Source organism: Bufo gargarizans, chromosome 6, assembly GCF_014858855.1.
Source record: "Bufo gargarizans isolate SCDJY-AF-19 chromosome 6, ASM1485885v1, whole genome shotgun sequence".
Taxonomy (NCBI): Eukaryota; Metazoa; Chordata; class Amphibia; order Anura; family Bufonidae; genus Bufo; species Bufo gargarizans.
In genome coordinates this window covers 34,135,819-34,157,035 of record NC_058085.1, presented here as the reverse complement: position 1 = coordinate 34,157,035, position 21,217 = coordinate 34,135,819, and the positions used below count along the sequence as shown (strand labels likewise).

The following is a 21,217-nucleotide window of genomic DNA, read 5'->3' as shown; positions in this document are numbered from 1 at the left end:
ATCAATGTCCCTGGTGAGTAGAAGTACACGCTACCCAATTAACCCTTGTGTAGTGCCCACTCCTACCTAGTGGGACACTACACATGGAGAAGAATCAAAGGCACCAATACATTCTAGCATACCTCCCAACCGTTCCGATCATGCGGGACAGTCCCAGATTGCAGTGGCTGTCCCGCGGTCCTGGTACAGGGGAGCTATGTCCCGCTTTCTGGCAGCTGTCTCTGCAGCAGGTGCCTCCCCCCAGGGCCCTTTAAAAGGAAAAAGTATACAAAGTTTTGTGACACCAGTTGCTATGAAGCAACAAAAGCACAGGGCCCCTTTTAGTGATGCTGTGGATGGTACCCAGGTGTAGGAATTCCAGAGTGGTATTAGTGCACGTGTCACCGTGCTCCTACCTGGATATGCTGGACCCTAGTTGTTAACTCCAAAGCAACGACAGGGGGGTTGTTGATGAAGGGGGTGATGCAATAAACCTTGTGATGAAGTTCAATAACAGCTTTACTTTCTATAAACGTTTCCCCAACAGATTCAGGCTCTGTCTTGGTTCCCAGCAGGCGTTAGCATTAAATCTGGCAGGCGAACACACTGAACTCTGCTACATCTGTTGCCCTCTGGCTCTGCTGTGCTAACAGGCTCAAATAGAATCTTTGCTTCTGCAATATGCTGTAACTTCTCTTCTGTAGTCTGACTCTAGATTTGTACCAGGGATCTTTTCCTTCTGGCTTCAGAGGCTCCAAGCTGTGGCCTCCATATCCACCAGAGCTGAAGGTGCTCTAGCTGGCTTAGGCAGGACACGTCCAGGAGGGATGTGGACCTGCTTCCTTTCCTTAGCCGGGGGTACTCTCTGTCACGATTCTCCAAGTTGCAGTACCTGATCAGACCGGGATCAGGTACCAGCGGTCAATCGGGACAAGTACTGACACTACACACACTATCGAATTTGATCACCCTGCTTCCTACAATCTACCGGATTGCACTGGAGATCAAATTGTTGCCATTTCCTTCTAACAACTACTAAACTTCTGAGATTCACAGTTTAAAGCAAACAGGTAGCTGAAAATTAGGAACTCGAATTGCCTTAAAAAATATTGCCCATGAGAGGTTAAATAGTTTTTTTTTTTTTCACTTTCTGTTTGGGGCACAATGTGGGCATATTACTGGGGGCACAGCTGGGCATATTACTGGGGACACAAAACTGAGCATATTACTGGGGCACATTACTGGGCATATTATTGGGGGCACATAACTGGACATAATTCTATGAAGACACAATGTCGGCATATTACTGGGGGGCACAATGCAGGCATATTACTAAGGGGCTCAATGTGGGCATATTACCGGGGGCACAGCTGGGCATATTACTGGGATAACAATGTGGGCATATTACTTGGGGCACAGCTGGACATACTACTGGGACACCATACTGGGCATAATTCTGTGAGGACACAATGTGGGCATAAATACTGTGCGGTGGCATGAAGGGGGAATAATTCCTATGTGGGAGCATTAAGGGGACTGGGTGGGATTAGGTGTATAGTTATGGGCGGAGTTAGAGGCGTGGCCTAGTGCAGATACAAATAGCTGCGATGTGTCCCTCTCTGTTCTGGGATTTCAGCTCTGAAGCGGCTAGACTGTATGGGCTGCAGTGCGAGACTCCCAGAACTGGGCACATTCTAGACACGTCACTGCTGAACTGCCTAGAATGTATGGGCTGCGGGGAGCAACCCAACCAGCACAGCAGGCTCCTGGGGAAACTGGTCATGTGACCCCTGACTCCTCCCACACACGGTCACATGGCCATGACATCATGAAAGGTCCTTTAGCCCACCAGTCTCTGGTCTCCAGTGGAGGTATGTGCACTTTCCTCCTGTCTGTCAGGATTAGGCCTCGGTCACACAGTCAGTGTTTGGTCGGTGACGTCTCTTCCGTTAGTTTCACACTAGAGTTAAAGGGTTTCTGTCATCAGAGAAATCGCTATGTAGCTGGCTGACATTAGTGATGTGCTAATGTCCGCAGAACATAACTGTATGACTTATATCTCCCTGCCTGCCGCCATTTGCGCTAAATAATAACTTTTATAATATGCTAATGAGCCTCTAGGTGCTAGTGGGGCGTTGCTGCAGCACCTGGAGGCTCCGTCCTCTCACTGTTTGGCACGCCCGTGTAAAGGTGATTGTCGAGAAGAAAAGATGCTGCAATGGCGCAAATCCACTGGTGGAAACTGACATGAAACTTCGTTCTGTATATTACTTTTTTTATTTAAAGAAAGCGCATAGCCATGTAAACAACGCGTTTCAGGGACTACCTGATGAAGGGGAACTATTAGTCCCCGAAACGCGTTGTTTACATGGCTATGCACTTTCTTTAAATAAAAAAAGTAATATACAGATCGAAGTTTCATGTCAGTTTCCACCAGTGGATTTGCGCCATTGCAGCATCTTTTCTTCTCGACGAGCACTCTCTGGAGGATTGGACCCCCTTTCCAGGAGAGATATCACCTGCGGCTGCAGCCCTGTGGAATCAGATTTTACTCCATTCATATCTACAATAGAGTTGTGCCTATCCGTAGCACAACTCAATAAGGTGAGCCTTGCTCTTTCTTTTCAATAATTGAATTTATTTGAACGCACTATCCTATTGTGCGCCTTTCTCTCTCTCCCACCACCCCACTTGTGGTTCGAGTGGAGGTTAAAGACGTCCCCTTCTACAACTACCTTGTAAAGGTGATTGACATCCTCGGTCTCCTCCGTGCCCCGCAAATCCCGCGCCTGCGCTGTCCATTTTAGTATTAGGCGCAGGCACAGTGAGTAAAGGTCGGTGTAGCATTCAGGTTCTAGGTCTCAGTGGTTGGGTAGAAGGCTTGTATAAGGAGCCGTACAGTCGGCTTCTAGTGACCGGGGCGAGGCTGCCGGACTCAGAATAGGGGGTATTAGGAGACAGGAAGATGCCGGATGTACAGAAGCCATACTGGAACCTCTGGTCTGTTATACAGGAAACAAGATGGCGCCAGGTGAAGGTGCAGACTTGTAGGATTGGTGAATAAAGAGCAGTTTGGAGGGTGACATGGGACCAGGACACTCAGCTCCAAAATTATCATTAATGAGACATTTTCCTGATTTCCCCGTCTTTCCACCAGCCTCGGCTTCTGCTATTGTCTGTCTGACATTTATGGAGATCACCAAACTCCAGTCCTGTCCATTCTCAGTGCAGCAGTCAGTTCCCTCCAGATGTACCGGGCGGAGAACCAGAGAGCGAGGGCCCCTTTCAGAGACGGGCGTGTCCTCTGCAAAAATCACGCTCCATTTGTCAGGGTGATTTCCCATTCTGGACACTGCTCGTTTCCTAGAAGTGCATGACATTATACTGATTTATAATGCAGTGTGTCTCTGCCTGACCTGTATCTACTGAATTATACTGATTTATAATACTGTGTGTCTCTACCTGATCTGTATCTACTGAATTATACTGATTTATAATGCTGTGTGTCTCTGCCTGACTTGAATCTACTGAATTATAATGCTGTGTGTCTCTGCCTGACCTGTATCTACTGAGTTATACTGATTTATAATGCTGTGTGTCTCTGCCTGACCTGTATCTACTGAATTATACAGATTTATAATTCTGTGTGTCTCTGCCTGACCCGTATCTACTGAATTATACTGATTTATAATGCTGTGTCTCTGCCTGACCTGTATCTACTGAATTATACTGATTTACAATGCTGTGTGTCTCTACCTGACCTGTATCTACTGAATTATACTGATTTATAATGCTGTGTGTCTCTGCCTGACCTGTATCTACTGAATTATACTGATTTTTAATACTGTGTGTCTCTGCCTGACCTGTATCTACTGAATTATACAGATTTATAATGCTGTGTGTCTCTGCCTGACTGGTATCTACTGAATTATACTGATTTATAATGCTGTGTGTCTCTGCCTGACCTGTATCTACTGAATTATACTGATTTATAATGCTGTGTGTCTCTGCCGGACCGGTATCTATTGAATTATACTGATTTATAATTAAAGATGAGCGATTTTTTCAAAAATTTGATTTGCCGATTCACCAAATTTTTCAGGAAGAATTTGTTTCGATCCGAATGTATTCACTGCGAATTACGTTAAAAAAATGCTATTTCCTGGCTGCAGAGAGCCTTTATAGTGGTGTAGAACACTGTGCCTTGCAGTAACACATATAGGGAGTCTGCTATGGTAGTGAAATAATACTGTGAGTCAGTATGACATGCAGATGACAGGCGTTGCTCTTAGAATCACTGCACACTTCACTTATTTGGGCAGTCACAGGGCCAAAACTGACCAAATAACTCAAGTGTGAACTCAGCCTTAAAGATTATGTTAGTGTCAAGAAGAAGCGCACTCCTTTTACACTGTCATCTGCTGATTCCACATAGATGTCTACAAAACCTGTTTTATTAAATTAGACCCTGAAAGTGGTCAATGTGTCTACATCTCCCGCCGATCATCTGTTTGAGAAGGCAGCAGAGCTCCAGGAGCGCCGCAGCCTTCACTCTGTTTCCCTCGGGCCAAGTGACGTCATGACCAGTATTACTGCCCTGGGCGGGGCCAAACCCATTCAAGTGAACAGGGGCGAAATGAAGACACATTGACCACTTTCAGGGTCTACTCACTGCTGATGTCTCCTCTTATTATTTCCAGTAATTGTATTTTACATGGGATTTTGTAAGATTTTACATCGTCTCATCTCTTTTCCATTCAGGTTCCTACAATATAGGATCGGCTCAGTGGATATCTTCTATATAAGATCCTTCTCCTGATTGACCCGTCAAGGATGGATAGGGACAGGGACAAGATGGCGGAGAGTATAATAAATCTCACCCTGGAGATCCTCTTCCGGCTTACTGGAGAGGTGAGAGATTCTGATGATGTCACATTACATCATCTTATCTATGTTACTAACAGATGGACATGACTGGAGAGGTGAGGGACTCTGGAGATGTATGGAGTTATATTTATTACTGTGTCTCTCCATAACCAGGACTACACAGTAGTGAAGAAGACCTCTAGTGAGCGCTGTCAGGACCCTGTGTCTGAAGGATGGGGAAGAACCCTGAGCCCAATCACAGGGCCTCCACCTCACCCGCAGATACATGAGGAAATCAATAGAGAGAAGATCCTAGAACTCACCAACAAGATGATTGAGCTGCTGACTGAAGAGGTGACACTGCTGGTAATACTGGGACATTATACAGGAACGCTATGAAGGGATCTGGGTGATGACTGTATCATTGTGTTGTCAGGTTCCTATAAGGTGTCAGGATGTCACCGTCTATTTCTCCATGGAGGAGTGGGAGTATTTAGAAGGACACAAAGATCTGTACAAGGACGTCATGATGGATGATCACCGGCCCCTCACATCACCAGGTAATAGACATGACTAAATCCACTCGTCCTCTCATTATCTGTATATAAGTAATGAACTCAGTCACTGGATGTGTTTCCTACAGTTAGATCCAGTAAGATGACAACACCGGAGAGATGTCCCAGTCCTCTTCTTCCACAGCATGGTTTAGAAGAACATCACAATGTCCCACGGGATGATGATCAGGTAGATGGAGATAATGTCTCATGAAATGTTCTCTATGATCTGTAGAAAGGCTGTGAAAATCTTGTGTTCAGTATTAGGGTGGACACGGGCACTGCATCACTCACCCTACCACTGTCTGGTGGCCAAGCCGCAATGGTCCTTTTCTGACGCCCAGTAACAGGGCTGGCCGTTGGAGTTTTGTGTCCCCATTGGAAGCTGCAGCTATCATCTGGCTGCCAGGCCTCCTTTCCTGACCCATAAGCTGCGTGAGCACCCTGGCTCTTAAAGGGCCAGTGCACCTGTGCTCCACTCTTCAACAGCCAATGGCTGAAAACCTGTGGATACTTAAGGCACCTTTAACAAGGCTTCTCTTGCTTGCTAGATCCTGCAAAGATGCTATAATCTGTTTGTCTGTGTACTGACATCTGCCTGATTCCTGGATTCTGAATCTCTGCCGCCTGACCTGACTCGTGCCTGTTTACCATTCTGACCCTGTGCTGCCTGCCCTGACCTTTGGACTGATTATCAGATTAGCATAAACTCTGCCTGCCTTGACCTCCGTATATGCCAGAATGCCTTGACCTCCGCCTGCCATTGACCATGAGCTTTTCCTGATCTCTCTGTGCTTTGCACTTGTGTCTCTAACCCCTATGGGTCAGCAGCCAACCACAACGGGACTATTCCAAGACGTATCAGCTTGGTGGCTCCCCTGCAGCAAATGCCAGATCCCTGTATATGGAATAACGGGTGAAAAGCAGGGAACTGGCCAGGATAAGTCCCTCAGGACAACTCCAAAGTCAAACCAGTTGGTTGGCATGATTGATCTACGTCCACTGTCTGTAACAGTTTTATCCTTATATAATGAGAAAGGTGGAGATGGTAGGATTACAGCTGACCATAGACATTACATGTTGTCTGGATCATCTCATAATTTTCTGACTATGGATACTGCTGTTTGGAACAAACAGGTTGAAGTTGTACAGGAGACCTTCAGATATTTGGGTCAGATACCTCCTGCTGTCTTGTCAGTTTTGGTCATCATTCTAATTACTGATGTTTTTTGGTCATATAAAACCTTCAACATGACTTCAACCATCTGATAACTTTTACAATATTTCTTTCACAGCTTGTGAATCCGGGTGAAGAGCTCAACATTATATATATTACAGAGACACATGTGAGGGGTGCTGAGCAGATTCCAGAGGACATTCTTACAGATATCCACCCAGGTGAGTAGTAACCACTAAATAAGGCCTCTTGCACCCCGCCGTTGCCCGGCTATGGCCTTATTGCGGACCGCATACTTAAATGGGTTTGCAAATCTTGAGATGCGGTTCGGAACGGAACCCCACGGAAGCACTATGGAGTGCTTCCGTGGGGTTCCAATCTGTGCTTCCACAAAAAAAGAACATATTCTATCTTTTTGCGGAACGGACGGATCACGGACCCATTTAAGTTGATTGGGTCTGCATCTGTACCGGCCGCCGCAAGGTTGATGCCCATGCATTGGGGACCACAAATTGCGCTCCCCAATGCATGGAATGGAACCAATACGTTCGAGGGCAAGAGGCCTAAAACAGAGAAGACTCTACTCATTCAGACTCTACTCATTTTCTTAAGATCAATTTTCTAGCATTTTAGATGATACAACTTGCTGATCATTTATATTATGGACGTGAATATGGATACAAAATGTATCTATATGCACAAGGCCTGTTCCATTATCATCTGCTATAAGTATTTCAGAATTATTTGCCCACTTTTAAACTAAGGAACCATTAATTCCTTCAAAATAAGCCTAGTTTACATTTCAGTGTTTGGTGATCTGCAGTGACTGTCAGCCAAAACCCCATGCAGGTCAACAACACAGAAGTGGTGAAAATCTTTCCATTGTACCTTATCTCTTTGTAGGCTCCATTCCTGGTTTGACTAAATCAATGGCTGGTTTGCCTAATGGGCAAACATTTTCTGTATAGAATAATCTTTTTCTGTAGCTCGATCTAGGTGATCTACCATGGAACTGAGGATGGCAAACATGTTTTGCGAATTATACTATTGAGCATTCTTTTGTGTGCCCCATTTTCAGATATCCCAGTGGCCCCATAGTAGTGATGGCAGCCACAATTATTATTCATAAGGCTAGTGCATATGCTAGGCTATTAGTATTGGTGTTATTTTTCTATGTAGATAGTTTAGCCAATACTAGGAGTAGATTATCAAGGCAGGAAAGGTCTAAAGAACTTTTTTATACAAAGAAATAAAAAAATAAAAATTAAATACCAGCCTTACACTTGCTCTAAAGCCATGGCTTGTTTGAAAAAAAAAAAAAAACACTGCTCCTCCTCTCTGCCCTGTTTTATGGTAAAGTGCATGCAGCCATCAAGAAGTGTGTGACACATACACCACCTAATAGCACTGACTCATATGTTACTCATTATCTTATTCTCCACTGAGCCTTTCACTAGAAAAGAGTGGTGGTAGACACATTAAAACCTATGAAGATGCTGGCTTCAACCCAAAAGTGTGAAACTACAAGAGAACAGCCTGATGGCCTAACGTCATGATCTACTGGTCCTTGCTCGGAGGTCTACTGATAGCTAATGATCTGTTTTGCCATTAATATCTCAGTCGACAATTACATTTTGCTCCATTCTTTGCAAATTCAAAGGACATTTTCTACAGAAATATTATAAAATATAATAACAATATAAATTCTAAGGTTATATTATTTAAAATGGTAAAGTATGTTTTCTTTTTGACAGATGACTGTAACAGGAGCTCAGAACAACATCTGGTGTCTTCACATTTTAAAGCAGAAGATCATGTTGTCACACAAGATACCTGTGAAAAACATGCCATTATCACACATGTACCCTATGACATTCATAGCAAAAATCCATCATCTGATGCTATGAAACACACGGAAGAGAAGCCATTTTCATGTTCAGAATGTGGGAAATGTTTTGCTTCCAAAAAGACTCTTGTTATGCACCAGAGAATTCACACAGGAGAGAAGCCATATTCATGTTCAGAATGTGAGAGATGTTTTGCTTGGAAATCAGATTTCATTAGGCATAAGAGAAATCATACAGGGGAGAAGTTTTTATGTTCGTATTGCGGGAAATGTTTTAACCAGAAATCAGATCTTGTTATACATCAGAGATGCCACACTGGGTCGAAGCTATTTGCATGTACAGAATGTAATAAATGTTTTAACCAGAAATCAGATCTTGTTAGACATCAGAGAATTCACACAGGGGTAAAGCCATTTTCATGCCCAGAATGTGGGAAATGTTTTACTCAAAAATCAAGTCTTGATTACCATCAGAGAACTCACATAGGAGAGAAGCCATTTTCATGTTCAGAATGTGGGAAGTGTTTTACGTTAAAATCAATTCTTCTTAAACATGAGACACGTCACATGGGGGACAAGCCATTTTTATGTTCAGAATGTGGGAAAAATTATAGCTCTAAATCAGCTCTTCTCATTCATCAGAGAATTCACACAGGGGAGAAGCTATTTTCATGTTCTGAATGTGGGAAGTGTTTTACATTGAAATCAAATCTTCTTAAACATGAGAGACGTCACACAGGGGACAAGCCGTTTTTATGTTCAGAATGTGGGAAAAATTATAGTTCTAAATCAGCTCTTCTCATTCATCAAAGAATTCACACAGGGGAGAAGCCATTTTCATGTTTAGAATGTGGGAAATGTTTTAACAAGAAATCAAATCTTGTTACACATAAGAGAACTCATACAGGGGAGAAGCCATTCTCATGTTCAGAATGTGGGAAATGTTTTAACAGGAAATTACATCTCGTTACACATCAGAGAATTCACACAGGAGAGAAGCCATATTCATGTTCCGAATGTGGGAAATGTTTTACTTGGAAATCATATTTTGTTAAACATCAGAGGAGTCACACAGGGGAGAAGCCATGTTTATGTTCAGAATGTGGGAAATGTTTTACAAACAGATCAAATCTTTTGAAACATAGGCATATTCACACAGGGGTGAAACCACATTCATGTTCTGAATGTAGGAAATGTTTTACCCAAAAGTCAGCGCTTGTTATGCATCAAAGAACTCACACAGGGGAGAAGCCATTTTCATGTTTAGAATGTGGGAAATATTTTACTTCAAAATCAGCTTTTGTTAGACATCAGAAGATTCACACAGGGGAGAAGCCATATTCATGTTCTGAATGTAGGAAATGTTTTACCCAGAAGTCAGCGCTTATTACGCATCAAAGAACACACACAGGGGAGAAGCCATTTTCATGTTTAGAATGTGGGAAATGTTTTACTACAAAATCTGCTTTTGTTAGACATCGGAGGAGTCACACAGGGGAGAAGCCATTTTCATGTTCAGAATGTGGGAAATGTTTTACTTCGAAATCAAATCTTGTTACACATCAGATAATTCACACAGGAGAGAAGCCATATTCATGTTTAGAATGTGGAAAATGTTTTAACAGGAAATCAAATCTTGTTACACATCAGATAATTCACACAGGGGAGAAGCCATATTCATGTTCTTAATGCGGGAAATGTTTTAACTGGAAATCAAATTTTGTTAGACCAAGAGAATGTTCACAAGGAAAAAGCCATTTTTATCACATCTTTCTAAACATCAAAGAACTCACACAGGGGAGAAGCCATTTTCTTTCGTTAAACTAAAGAAAAATATCACTTACAGTCAAAGTAAAGTCATGTCACACAAACGAAAGAGAAATCAAGATTCATAAATGATGATTATGAAATGTATGTACTAATTACCAATCAATGTCTCTTATCCAAAAAGCAAAAATAATCCAGATAACTCACCTATATATCCACCATATGCAGAGAATATTTTACATTCATTTATTTAACTAAATATTAAAACTTGTTTCCAATTATTAAAAATATTTGCTTGAAAACTTGTATAATTGTGTTTGAAATTATCTTTTGTTATTTGTTTTATGTGTAAGGATTGCTCTCTCTGCCTGGGACAGCGATGACAGACTTCTCATCAAACGGGGTTTTCAAGCTCAAATTGTGTTTTATTATTCACATAGCACATCAAACTTCCAAGTCTGGCATTACTTGGCACGGTGAAGTCGTAGCTTCACATCACAACATGTTACAGCGACACAAATCAATAAATCCTTGCCCGGCTAGCCGCTCACTATAGAGGTTTTCCCTAATTCATCTCTAGCTCAGTGCTCACACTGCGGTATTCAGCTTCACTCAGCCATGAGGTCAGACAGCGACTAATGCAACCCATTGGGGTCTCGGTCTGCCAATCCTCCCAAATCTGACCAAGTGATGCCCTTCTTCTCAAGGCATCAACGGACCCTCCAAACTCAGGCCTTACTCAGCTTTTTGGCCCCCCAGCCCTCCTAGCTGGGACCACACAGAGCCTCTGCAGGCTTCCTTCTCTCCTCCCACAAACACACACTAAGGATTGCTTTTTCCCCTCGGTGATTATTGTAGCTGGCTAGGGGAATACTTGTGCTGGACTGTGGTTGTGGACTGAGAGAAATTCACAGCATGAAAAAATATATATAATTTGTAGGAAATCTAACTGTATATCACTGAATATTTATCCTACTAAAACTTAACTTTTATATTGATATAAATTTTAAATAAGTCCCACAATGAGAATTTAGATAGCTGCATATATACTATAAATTTGTGTATTTTAGCAGACATAAAGTATACAAACTTTCAAATTACACTTCTAGACTATGTAGTCACCACTCACGGTTTGAAGAAAGTTTAAGGAGATGTATCCAGCCGCAGCGGATAAACGAATTTGTGGTAGGGGGGTCCAGCAAGGTTCTATACGGAGCTCTTCACTGCAGTATGTACTGAAGAAAAACCGTAAAAAAATCACTATCTCTCCTGATAAACAGAGAGTGTGGTAACTGGGAGAAACTATGTCCCTAACCAACTAATACGGCCCTGCCTAAAAGCGGAGAGGTCTCCCGCCTAAATGCGGGAGAATCACCCCTTAGAGGAGCGACCCCACTTATCGGTGGCTGACCCTGTTACTCTGACCCTATAAAATACAAAACTCCCAAATGTCAGCAATATAGCACCAAAAATTATTTAGATGTTAATCCCCAAAAAATGGATATTAATCCCAACGCGTTTCCTCCGATAGAGTTGTCACCGGATTCATCAGGGGATGTCCAACAAAGAGATGCAAAAAATATATAAATATGGCACAATAGCCAATAGCACAATCGCTCTCTATAGATGGTCCAACTGAATAATGCAGTCCAGTCCAACTACCAACCTGTCTCCCAGTCCAAACAAATCCAGCCCATATAACTTAAACAAACCATCTCCAGCAAGCTATGCCTTGCTGAACCAAAACGCATCTCTGGATTTCTGCTACCTCACCCAACTAAACTGGAAACCGGGTGAGATTTACACCCCCTACACACCTCTACTGTACACTTCCCCACACATGTTATGTAGTTGCCTCAGAACCTATAAGGTTAAGGGAGAGCATTTTGTGTAAAAATAGTGATGTAAGAATTGAGCCATGGATCCCAGACTTTGTTGACTATGTTAGGGCACTTTCTGTTCTTAAAAACCATCATTTCATATTAAAAATATTACACTACTGGACAATGTTGGATTCTGGGGCAGCTGGAAATTGTATGGACATTAAGATTGGTTTGATCATCATATTGTCAACTTTTAAACCTAATCATGTGAAACTGTGCATCATGAAACTATAGAACTGCAGTTAATAGTTGATCCTGATAATCCTGAAAAGATTTGTTTTCACAAAATCTCCTCTCCAAAATTTCCAGTAATTCTTTGCTTTTCATAGCTTGGCATTCATAATCCATCCATAGATTGAAAGTTAAGAAACTAATTTTTCTTCTGAATACTGTCAATTCAATTGTCTCTGCAGAGTCCAAGAAATGTTACCAACTGTGGATTGGAGTGTTGATCCACTGTACCAACCACCCAGAAGTGGTAGGGTACTGACCCACGAGGATCAGGGATACCAGAGTGAAGTACCAGAGGAATCACGCTAACTCTTAGTCAGAAAGGTCTTTGGTCAAAGTCTAGGAAGGCAACTGTCAATAATCCACTAGGTAAACTGATTATAGCTCAGATAGCACAGCAAATCAGAATAACAGGACCTGTATTGATCAGGCAAAGAGTGAGAGAGACAAGCCGATATTTATAGGGGACTTGGTGAACAGCAGCTGCATAGCAACCCAAAGCAAAGAGAAAAAGGGTGTACAGTGCTGAACCGAAGGTGAGATACATTCAATTGAACATAGAGTGATTGGCAGACACAGGCCATAGTTCATACACTCCCCCCCCCCCCCCCCCCCCCCGGCCTACATCCCCTTATTGCTTCTCTTTTTTGGTCTGGAGTTTTGCAGACATTCCATTATATCTGGAATATTGGTTATAACAATCTGGTATATCAACTCTGTTCATATATGCTGAAGGCTTAGTCACAGGCTGAATCTGAAAAAAATGTATGGCAGCAGAGTCAGCCACTGGTACTCCAGAAGAAAAAGACACTTTATTCCAGAAATAATTTTACATAACACCCCTCACCAAGCTTCTCGATATGTTCAGACTTAGTTTGGGATTATGACACAGTCAGGGGACAGACAACTAAGAAATGTTGACAGTTCTCCTGCTCTCCTCTTGATGAGGATATCTGTACAGCAGACATATGTAAAAGGAGTATCTTGCGGATGTTGGGGTACAGGTTTATTCCTGACAGGCTGCATAGTAATCAAGCACTGGTAATGACAAGCAGAACGCCAGTGAAAAATCTGCCCAAAGTTCCAGTCGCGAACCAGTTTGTGTAGATGGAGCTAAAACTTTCCCAGCAGAAGTGGACAGGTAGACACAAGTAGGACATACAGGGAAATTTTTCTTAAAAAGGGATGCGCCCACTTGAAGCTCCAACAGCTCAGTGACGTACTAGAAGGTTTTAGAAAGAGCCTTTCCGATGACACAGGTCAGCATCAAGGGCTTCTTCTGGCTCTGGACAGGCATACAGTACTGGTTCGCCAAGACCTGATGCAGGAAGCTTCCTGTCGAGCCAAAGTCTATGAGGGCTGGAATGGTAAACTGTGTACCACTGTAGGACAGAGATACTGGCAAGGTCAACTTACTGGTCTTCATCTGGGCCATATCTCCTACGGTCCCTAGGTTTGGAAGTCTGTCCATGTGAGGACAAATGCAGACATAGTGTCCCTTGGTACCACAATACAGATGATCTTCTTCAGACAATTTGAGGCTATCCACTTGCATGGACTTCTTGGCCAGAGTAGAAGATGCAGAAGTCAGAGTTCTCTGCTGACAGACCCTCCCAGAATGCTTCCACCAGAGCCTCATCATTCAAGGTCAAGGCAGAGGACAGAGTGCAAAATTATATATGGTGTCCTGGCCATCGTGAGGTTGTCCTGATGAAGTTGCATAAGAAAGGAGGCGGCAGACAAGGTATGTCCTGGTTCACAAAAGTTGGTTAAGAACTATTGCAGGTCACTTGTCACAGGATTACCTGTCTCCTACAACGGATCATCTCAGACAAGGTCCTTGGCAGACAGAAGCAAAATTTCAAAGGCCACCTTGGTCTGTCTAAAGCAGGCATCTCAAACTGCAGCCCTCCAGCTGTTGCAAAACTACAACTATCAGCATGCCCAGACAGCCTACAGGTATCAGCCTACAGCAGGGCATTGTGGGAGTTGTAGTTTTACAACAGCTGGAGGGCCTCAGTTGCCTGGTCTAAAGGAAATGCCTGGTCTAAAGGAAACAGATGTCTGCCACAACACAGTTTAGGATTCCCATCACAGCTACATACACATCCCACAGTGACAGCTCTGCTACATACACATCATACAGAGACAGCTTTGCTACATACACATCACACAAAGACAGCTCCTCTACATAAGTAATAAAGTATTGAGGCACTCAGGTTGTTTTTTTGCAATTCAAGTGAGGTTTATTTCATAATCTCTGCATCATCCATTCGCCTGTGGTATATATAAGCGTCAACAACAGAATATTTCTGACCAGACGTTTCGGTCACGGTGGACCTTCATCAGTGGTCATGTTATCTGGAATAATATTGGATACATGTTCAAATGGGTTGTTCGGATGGCAGAGATGGCATACATAATCATAACAAAATTAATAAATATTAATAAGTAATGTTTCCATACACACAAATGCATTGGGAACACTACACACTCTATTCCAAATCAAACATTAAGAAAAATATATCAAATTTGTGTTGTTCCTCTAAAATTTTTTTAAGAAAAGTGAATATTAGACTTCAAAAAAAATAACAGTGTTTGTATTCTTCTTTACAAACTCAAACACTCACTATATAAACTGAAAAATGTTTGAAGATGTTGCTTTCCTTTGAATCACATAACTAATATTTAGTTGTATAACCACTGTTGTACATCTGTGGAGTCAACCAACTTCCGGCACCTGTGAACAGGTATTCCAGCCCAGGATGATTGGACTACATTCCACAGTTCTTCTCTATTTCTTGGTTTTGCCTCAGAAACCGCATTTTTTATGTCACCGCACACGTTTTTTATTGGATTGAGATCCGAGGATTGGGCTGGCCACTCCATAACGTCAATCTAGTACAGGCTGGACTTAGGACTGCAATCCTGGGGGGAGGCCTGGCATGACAGAGGCTTGGAGGGAGTGGAGCTGTTATGGAGTTAATTGGTAGGTAAGTGTGGGCGTTGCATTAGGTGGGGGGGGGGTTAAAGTTTTAAAAGGGGTGGGAAGAGAGGGAAAAGGGGCCATTTTGCAGGGACAGCGAATCTGCAGCAGCCCCATTGGCGATGGGTATGGAAAAGGGGCGGATGCCAATTCGGGTAACTGAGATGGTGCCCTTCCTAAATAGGTACCCTAATGTGGAGGTGGCAGAGTTTTTGTTGGGGGGTTTTAGGGAGGGTTTTCGGATTCCATTTCTTGAGGGCGAGTTTTGCGAAGGGAGAAAAAATGTGAAGTCAGCAAAGGGTGGTTACCGAAAAATTGCGGAAATAGGTGGTATTAGGTCGCATGGCAGGGCACTTTTAGGACCTGCCGATGCAGGCTCAGCGGGTGTCACCACTGGGGGTTGTGCCGAAGAGGGAGCCTAATAAATTTCGCCTTATCCATCACTTTTCATTTCCAATAGGGGGCTCGATAAACGACAGGATTGCGCCGGAGTTGTGTTCGGTGGTGTATACGTTGTTCGATGAGGCGGTTCGTTGGGTTCGGTCTTATGGGCAGGGAGCGTTGTTGGCTAAGGTGGATATTGAGGCGGCTTTTCGTCTTCTGCCAGTACAGCCGGATTGTCAGCACTTTTTGGGTTGTTTTTGGGACATGTATTTTGTGTTCCCCACAGTTGGTTCGGCGTGCCTGGTTTGGATCATAGGGCATTCCTATGCGTTCTGGGGAGCAGCATTGTGGGGCAGCAGTTAGGCCGAATGGAAGCAACTGGGTTTTCTGAGAGAGGTGGCAGTGATTCGCTGGTTGGGGATGAGAGGAATGCTGTGGAGTCGGGTTCTTCCAGAATTCCATAGATTTAGGTTAGATGTTGCCCCTGGGGTGTTGGTGTGACATGTGGGGGGGGGGGGTGCCGAAGGATATATTTTTTTTACTTTATTTATTAGATTTTTTCCATATGATACAAAGTTAAAAAATTATTTGACAGTGTTGAATCAGAGTACATCAGTACACCAATCTGCCAACATAACAGGTATACAGAATTGTGACACATTCAACAGACATTCACATGCAGAGCTAGTACATAGTCTGAACTCTTTTGGGGGAGCTCACAAGCTCCCTGTTCAATTCATATTACATTTGACTCAGATCTCCCACTGTCGATCCAAACTTATCACCCATCTCCCACCCCGTGATGATCATCTCGGTGGGCCTCACTGATGGTCGCTTCAGTCCCTCTCCCCCCACTCCACCCGGGGCGGCAATGACACTCATTCGGGGCGTACCGCATATTCCTCATATCTCTCAATCCTTGCCAAAAGAATTTTCAATTCCCTAATGTTGAGTGCTCTTTTTGATCCTCACTCTCTTGCAATAATGACTTTCTCCGCCATTAGGCCTCTTATCCAGACCCTTATTTTATCTTTTTCACTAATTAGTGATGGAAAGCAGCCTAAAATGGCCACTTCCGGTTTATATGGGAGGGATATTAAGGACTCTGCACTTAGAAATCCAAAGACCTCTCTCTAGTAAGATTGCATACTTGAACAGGTCCATATCATATAAATGTAATTAGCGGACTCTTCACTACATCTCCAGCATTTTGATTCTCATTCTTTATAGATCTTACTCAGCAATATTGGAGTCAGGTATATTCTGTGAATAATGTTAAAATAAATAATCCTAAAGTTACTAGAAATCATAGTATTTTTTATACAGACGTGGACAAAATTGTTGGTACCCTTTGGTCAATGAAAGAAAAAGTCACAATGGTCACAGAAATAACTTTAATCTGACAAAAGTAATAATAAATTAAAATTCTATAAATGTTAACCAATGAAAGTCAGACATTGTTTTTCAACCATGCTTCAACAGAATTATGTAAAAAAATAAACTCATGAAACAGGCATGGACAAAAATGATGGTACCCCTAGAAAACACAGAACATAATGTGACCAAAGGGACATGTTAATTCAAGGTGTGTCCACTAATTAGCATCACAGGTGTCTACAACCTTGTAATCAGCCATTGGGCCTATATATTTGGCTCCAGGTAATCACTGTGTTGTTTGGTGATATGGTGTGTACCACACTCGACATGGACCAGAGGAAGCAAAGGAAAGAGCTGTCTCAAGAGATCAGAAAGAAAATTATAGACAAGCATGTTAAAGGTAAAGGCTATAAGACCATCTCCAAGCAACTAGATGTTCCTGTGAGTACAGTTGCACATATTATTCATAAGTTTAAGATCCATGGGACTGTAGCCAACCTCCCTGGACGTGGCCGCAGGAGGAAAATTGATGACAAATCTAAGAGACGGATAATCCGAATGGTAACAAAAGAGCCTAGAAAGACTTCTAAAGAGATTCAAGGTGAACTTCATGCTCAAGGAACATCAGTGTCAGATCGCACCATCCGTCGTTGTTTGAGCCAAAGTGGACTACATGGGAGACGACCAAGGAGGACACCATTGTTGAAAACGAATCATAAAAAAGCAAGACTGGAATATGCCAAACTACATGTTGACAAGCCACAAAGCTTCTGGGAGAATGTCCTGTGGACAGATGAGACAAAAATCGAAGTTTTTGCCAAGGCACATCAGCTGTATGTTCACAGACGAAAAAATGAAGCATATCAAGAAAAGAACACTGTCCCTACTGTGAAACATGGAGGAGGCTCTGTTATGTTCTGGGGCTGCTTTGCTGCGTCTGGCACAGGGTGTCTTGAATCTGTGCAGGGTACAATGAAATCTCAAGACTATCAAGGAATTCTAGAGAGAAATGTACTAGCCAGTGTCAGAAAGCTTGGTCTCAGTCGCAGGTCATGGGTCTTGCAACAGGACAATGACCCAAAACACACCGCTAAAAACACCCAAGAATGGCTAAGAGGAAAAAATTGGACTATTCTAAAGTGGCCTTCTATGAGCCCTGACCTCAATCCTATTGAGCATCTTTGGAAGGAGCTGAAACATGCAGTCTGGAAAAGGCACCCTTCAAACCGGACACAACTGGAGCAGTTTGCTCATGAGGAGTGGGCCAAAATACCTGCTGAGAGGTGCAGATGTCTCATTGACAGTTACAGGAAGCGTTTGATTGCAGTGATTGCCTCAAAAGGTTGCGCAACAAAATATTAAGTTAGGGGTACCATCATTTTTGTCCATGCCTGTTTCATGAGTTTATTTTTTTACATAATTCTGTTGAAGCATGGTTGAAAAACAATGTCTGACTTTCATTGGTTAACATTTATAGAATTTTAATTTATTATTACTTTTGTCAGATTAAAGTTATTTCTGTGACCATTGTGACTTTTTCTTTCATTGACCAAAGGGTACCAACAATTTTGTCCACGTCTGTATATCTTCCCCATTCTATTGTGTTTAATCCTATTTTTTTTAAGCCCATTTTTCCTCGCTATTAAACAGTAGTGTTTTTCCCATTCCCTTCCTTATTATCCTATACACTCGAGAGATGGTCCCCCTTGTTGTCATGTGTTCGTGACAAAAATCTATAAATTCATGTGTTAAAGTATTCCCTATTTTGTGTAGCTTTAAATGCGTGTTTTAATTGGCAATACCGGTGCTGGCTCATTAAATCTATATTTATGCCAGCACATAATTCTTTTAGTGCTCTTATTGTCCCGTTTTTTACTAATTGTGATACAGTAGAAAATTGGTACCTGGAATTTTACTTTCCTTGAGTCCGAAGGCAGCACAGAATGGGTTAACGTCGACCTCTTTTGTTCATAGGACCGCCCACCTAGATTTAAATAATTAAATAATTAAACAGTCAAATAATTAATGCGTCTATAAGGTCTGGTGAATGCAACTGCTCCTTGTATTAAAAAATAGATCCAAACAGTTGCCGAACAAAAAATACTATTTATTTAGGGAGGGTAAGCCTGTGCTGCCTTCGGACTCAAGGAAAGTAAAATTCCAGGTACCAATTTTCTACTGTCCCTTATCGTCCTCGGCAGCACAGAATGGGATTTTTATAGATTCCAAAGGGGGGGATTATACCGAAACTGAACTTATAATGCCTGTGCCAAAGGCTGAGCTCCTGGACTCGATGTGGAGGCGATAATGTTTTGCGAAGGTGGAAGGAGTGGACCAGGAGGCTGCGCTGCAGATTTCTTGTATAGACACCTGCCCGTATTCCGCCCAGGAGGCTGCTGTCGATCTCGTGGAATGAGCCTTGATGGAAAGCGGTGGAGTTTCCCCCTCTAACAAGTAGGTTTCTGTGATCGTGTTCTTTATCCACCGGGCGAGTGAATCCTTGGATGGCGTTTGCCCTCTTCTCGGTCCAGAATAAAGCAGAAAAAGATTTTAGTCTATATGGAACTCTTCAGTTCTTCACAAATAGATTTCTACTGCTCTTTTCACATCCAGCATATGTAACTGCTCCTGTTCTTCATTAGCCGGATTTGGGAAGAATGTAGGCAAGAAGGTTTCCTTATTAATATTCATAGTAGAAGGAACCTTTGGTTGAAAAGAAGGCATAGTTCTAATCAATATCCCATCGGGAAGGATTCGTATATATGGATGTCTGGATGATAGAGCTCGTAGTTCCCCCAATCTTTTCGCCGAAGTAATGGCTACAAGAAATAGAACTTTGCAGGAGAGATATCTGATGTCCACCTGTTCCAACGGTTCAAAGGGTGGTTTTGTGAGTCCCCTTAGTACTAAGGATAAGTTCCACACAGGAAAGGGTTCATGAATCACCGGTCTTAGCCTCTTCAAGGCCTTGAAGAATCAGAGGATGGAACAGATATTTATTCTCTGTCAAGATATTAATGGCAGTCATCTGGGATTTTAACGTATTCGGCTTTAAGCCCATATCGAATCCTTCTTGAAGGAACTGAAGAATACTGGAGATGTTTATTTCCGTATATCCTTTCTCAGACAACCAAGACCGGAATTTTCTTAATACTTTGGCATATTTCACATTGGTAGAACGCTTGCGGGAATTCATTAGTGTGTCAATGACCGAAGCTGGTAGGCCCTCTTCCTCTAATCTGCTTCTCTCAACATCCAGGCAGTGAGGTGTAACCTGTCTAGGCTCTGATGATATAGACCCTGCTGGAGGAGAAGGTCGGGGGCTCTCGGAAGCTTCCAATAGTTCCCTTTGGACAGTTGGAGAAGAAGAGGAAACCATGACCTCCGGGGCCAAAATGGTGCTATTAGTATTACTTTGGGTCTTTCTACCGCAATCTTCTGTAGAACCCTCGGTATGAGGGGTGCTAGTGGAAATAGGTAGACAAATAGGCGACTCCAAGACATAGAGAAGGCGTCTACTACTGTCGGCCCGTCGTGTTTGCTCAGGGAACAGAACTTCTGGAGTTTCCGATTTTGTCTGGAGGCCATCAGATCCCAGGTTGGACAACCCCATCTGGTTATGATTTGATTGAAGTAAATCGGATTCAAACCCCACTCGCTCAGACTGACTGTAATCCGACTCATACGATCTGCTTGTATATTGTAACAGCCTCTTAGATGTGATTCTGCCCAGGTGAAAATCCGCTTGCATAATTTCATCAAGGACGGGCTCCTCGTTCCTCCCTATTTGTTCAGATAGAACACAGTGGAGAGGTTGTCTGAGCGAACCAGCACGGATTTTCCTTCCAGGAGAGTTTGAAAATGGATTAGCGATTTCAGAACAGCCTTCATTTCCTTGAAGTTCGAGGACTGTCGCAGATCCTGGGGAGACCATTTCCCTTGGATCCATCTGTTCTGCACATGAGCTCCCCAGCCTCTGGCTGAAGCATCCGTGCTCATTATTATCGGTGACAGATACTGAAATGATTTCCCTACTGTGAGCTTCTCCATCTGTAACCACCAGTTCAGACTCTGAATAACGGATGGCCTTAGGTTAAATCTTCTCTCCAAATCGTAATGACTGGTGCGTCTTGCCTGTATCATAGTCCATTGAAGGTCTCGCATATG

General features: G+C 42.8%; 1 protein-coding gene across 1 annotated transcript in view; it reads left to right on the top strand.

Moving 5' to 3' along the window:
• Nucleotides 1-10,484, top strand: part of LOC122939921 (oocyte zinc finger protein XlCOF6-like) — a 79,499-nt gene extending 69,015 nt beyond the window's left edge. The window contains exons 6-7 of the mRNA XM_044296144.1: nucleotides 6,695-6,797; nucleotides 8,331-10,484. Of these exons, the coding sequence (XP_044152079.1) occupies nucleotides 6,695-6,797; nucleotides 8,331-10,111 (1,884 nt within the window). The 3' untranslated portion in view covers nucleotides 10,112-10,484. The remainder of the gene's footprint in view (nucleotides 1-6,694; nucleotides 6,798-8,330) is intronic.
• The last annotated feature ends 10,733 nt before the right edge of the window (nucleotides 10,485-21,217 follow it).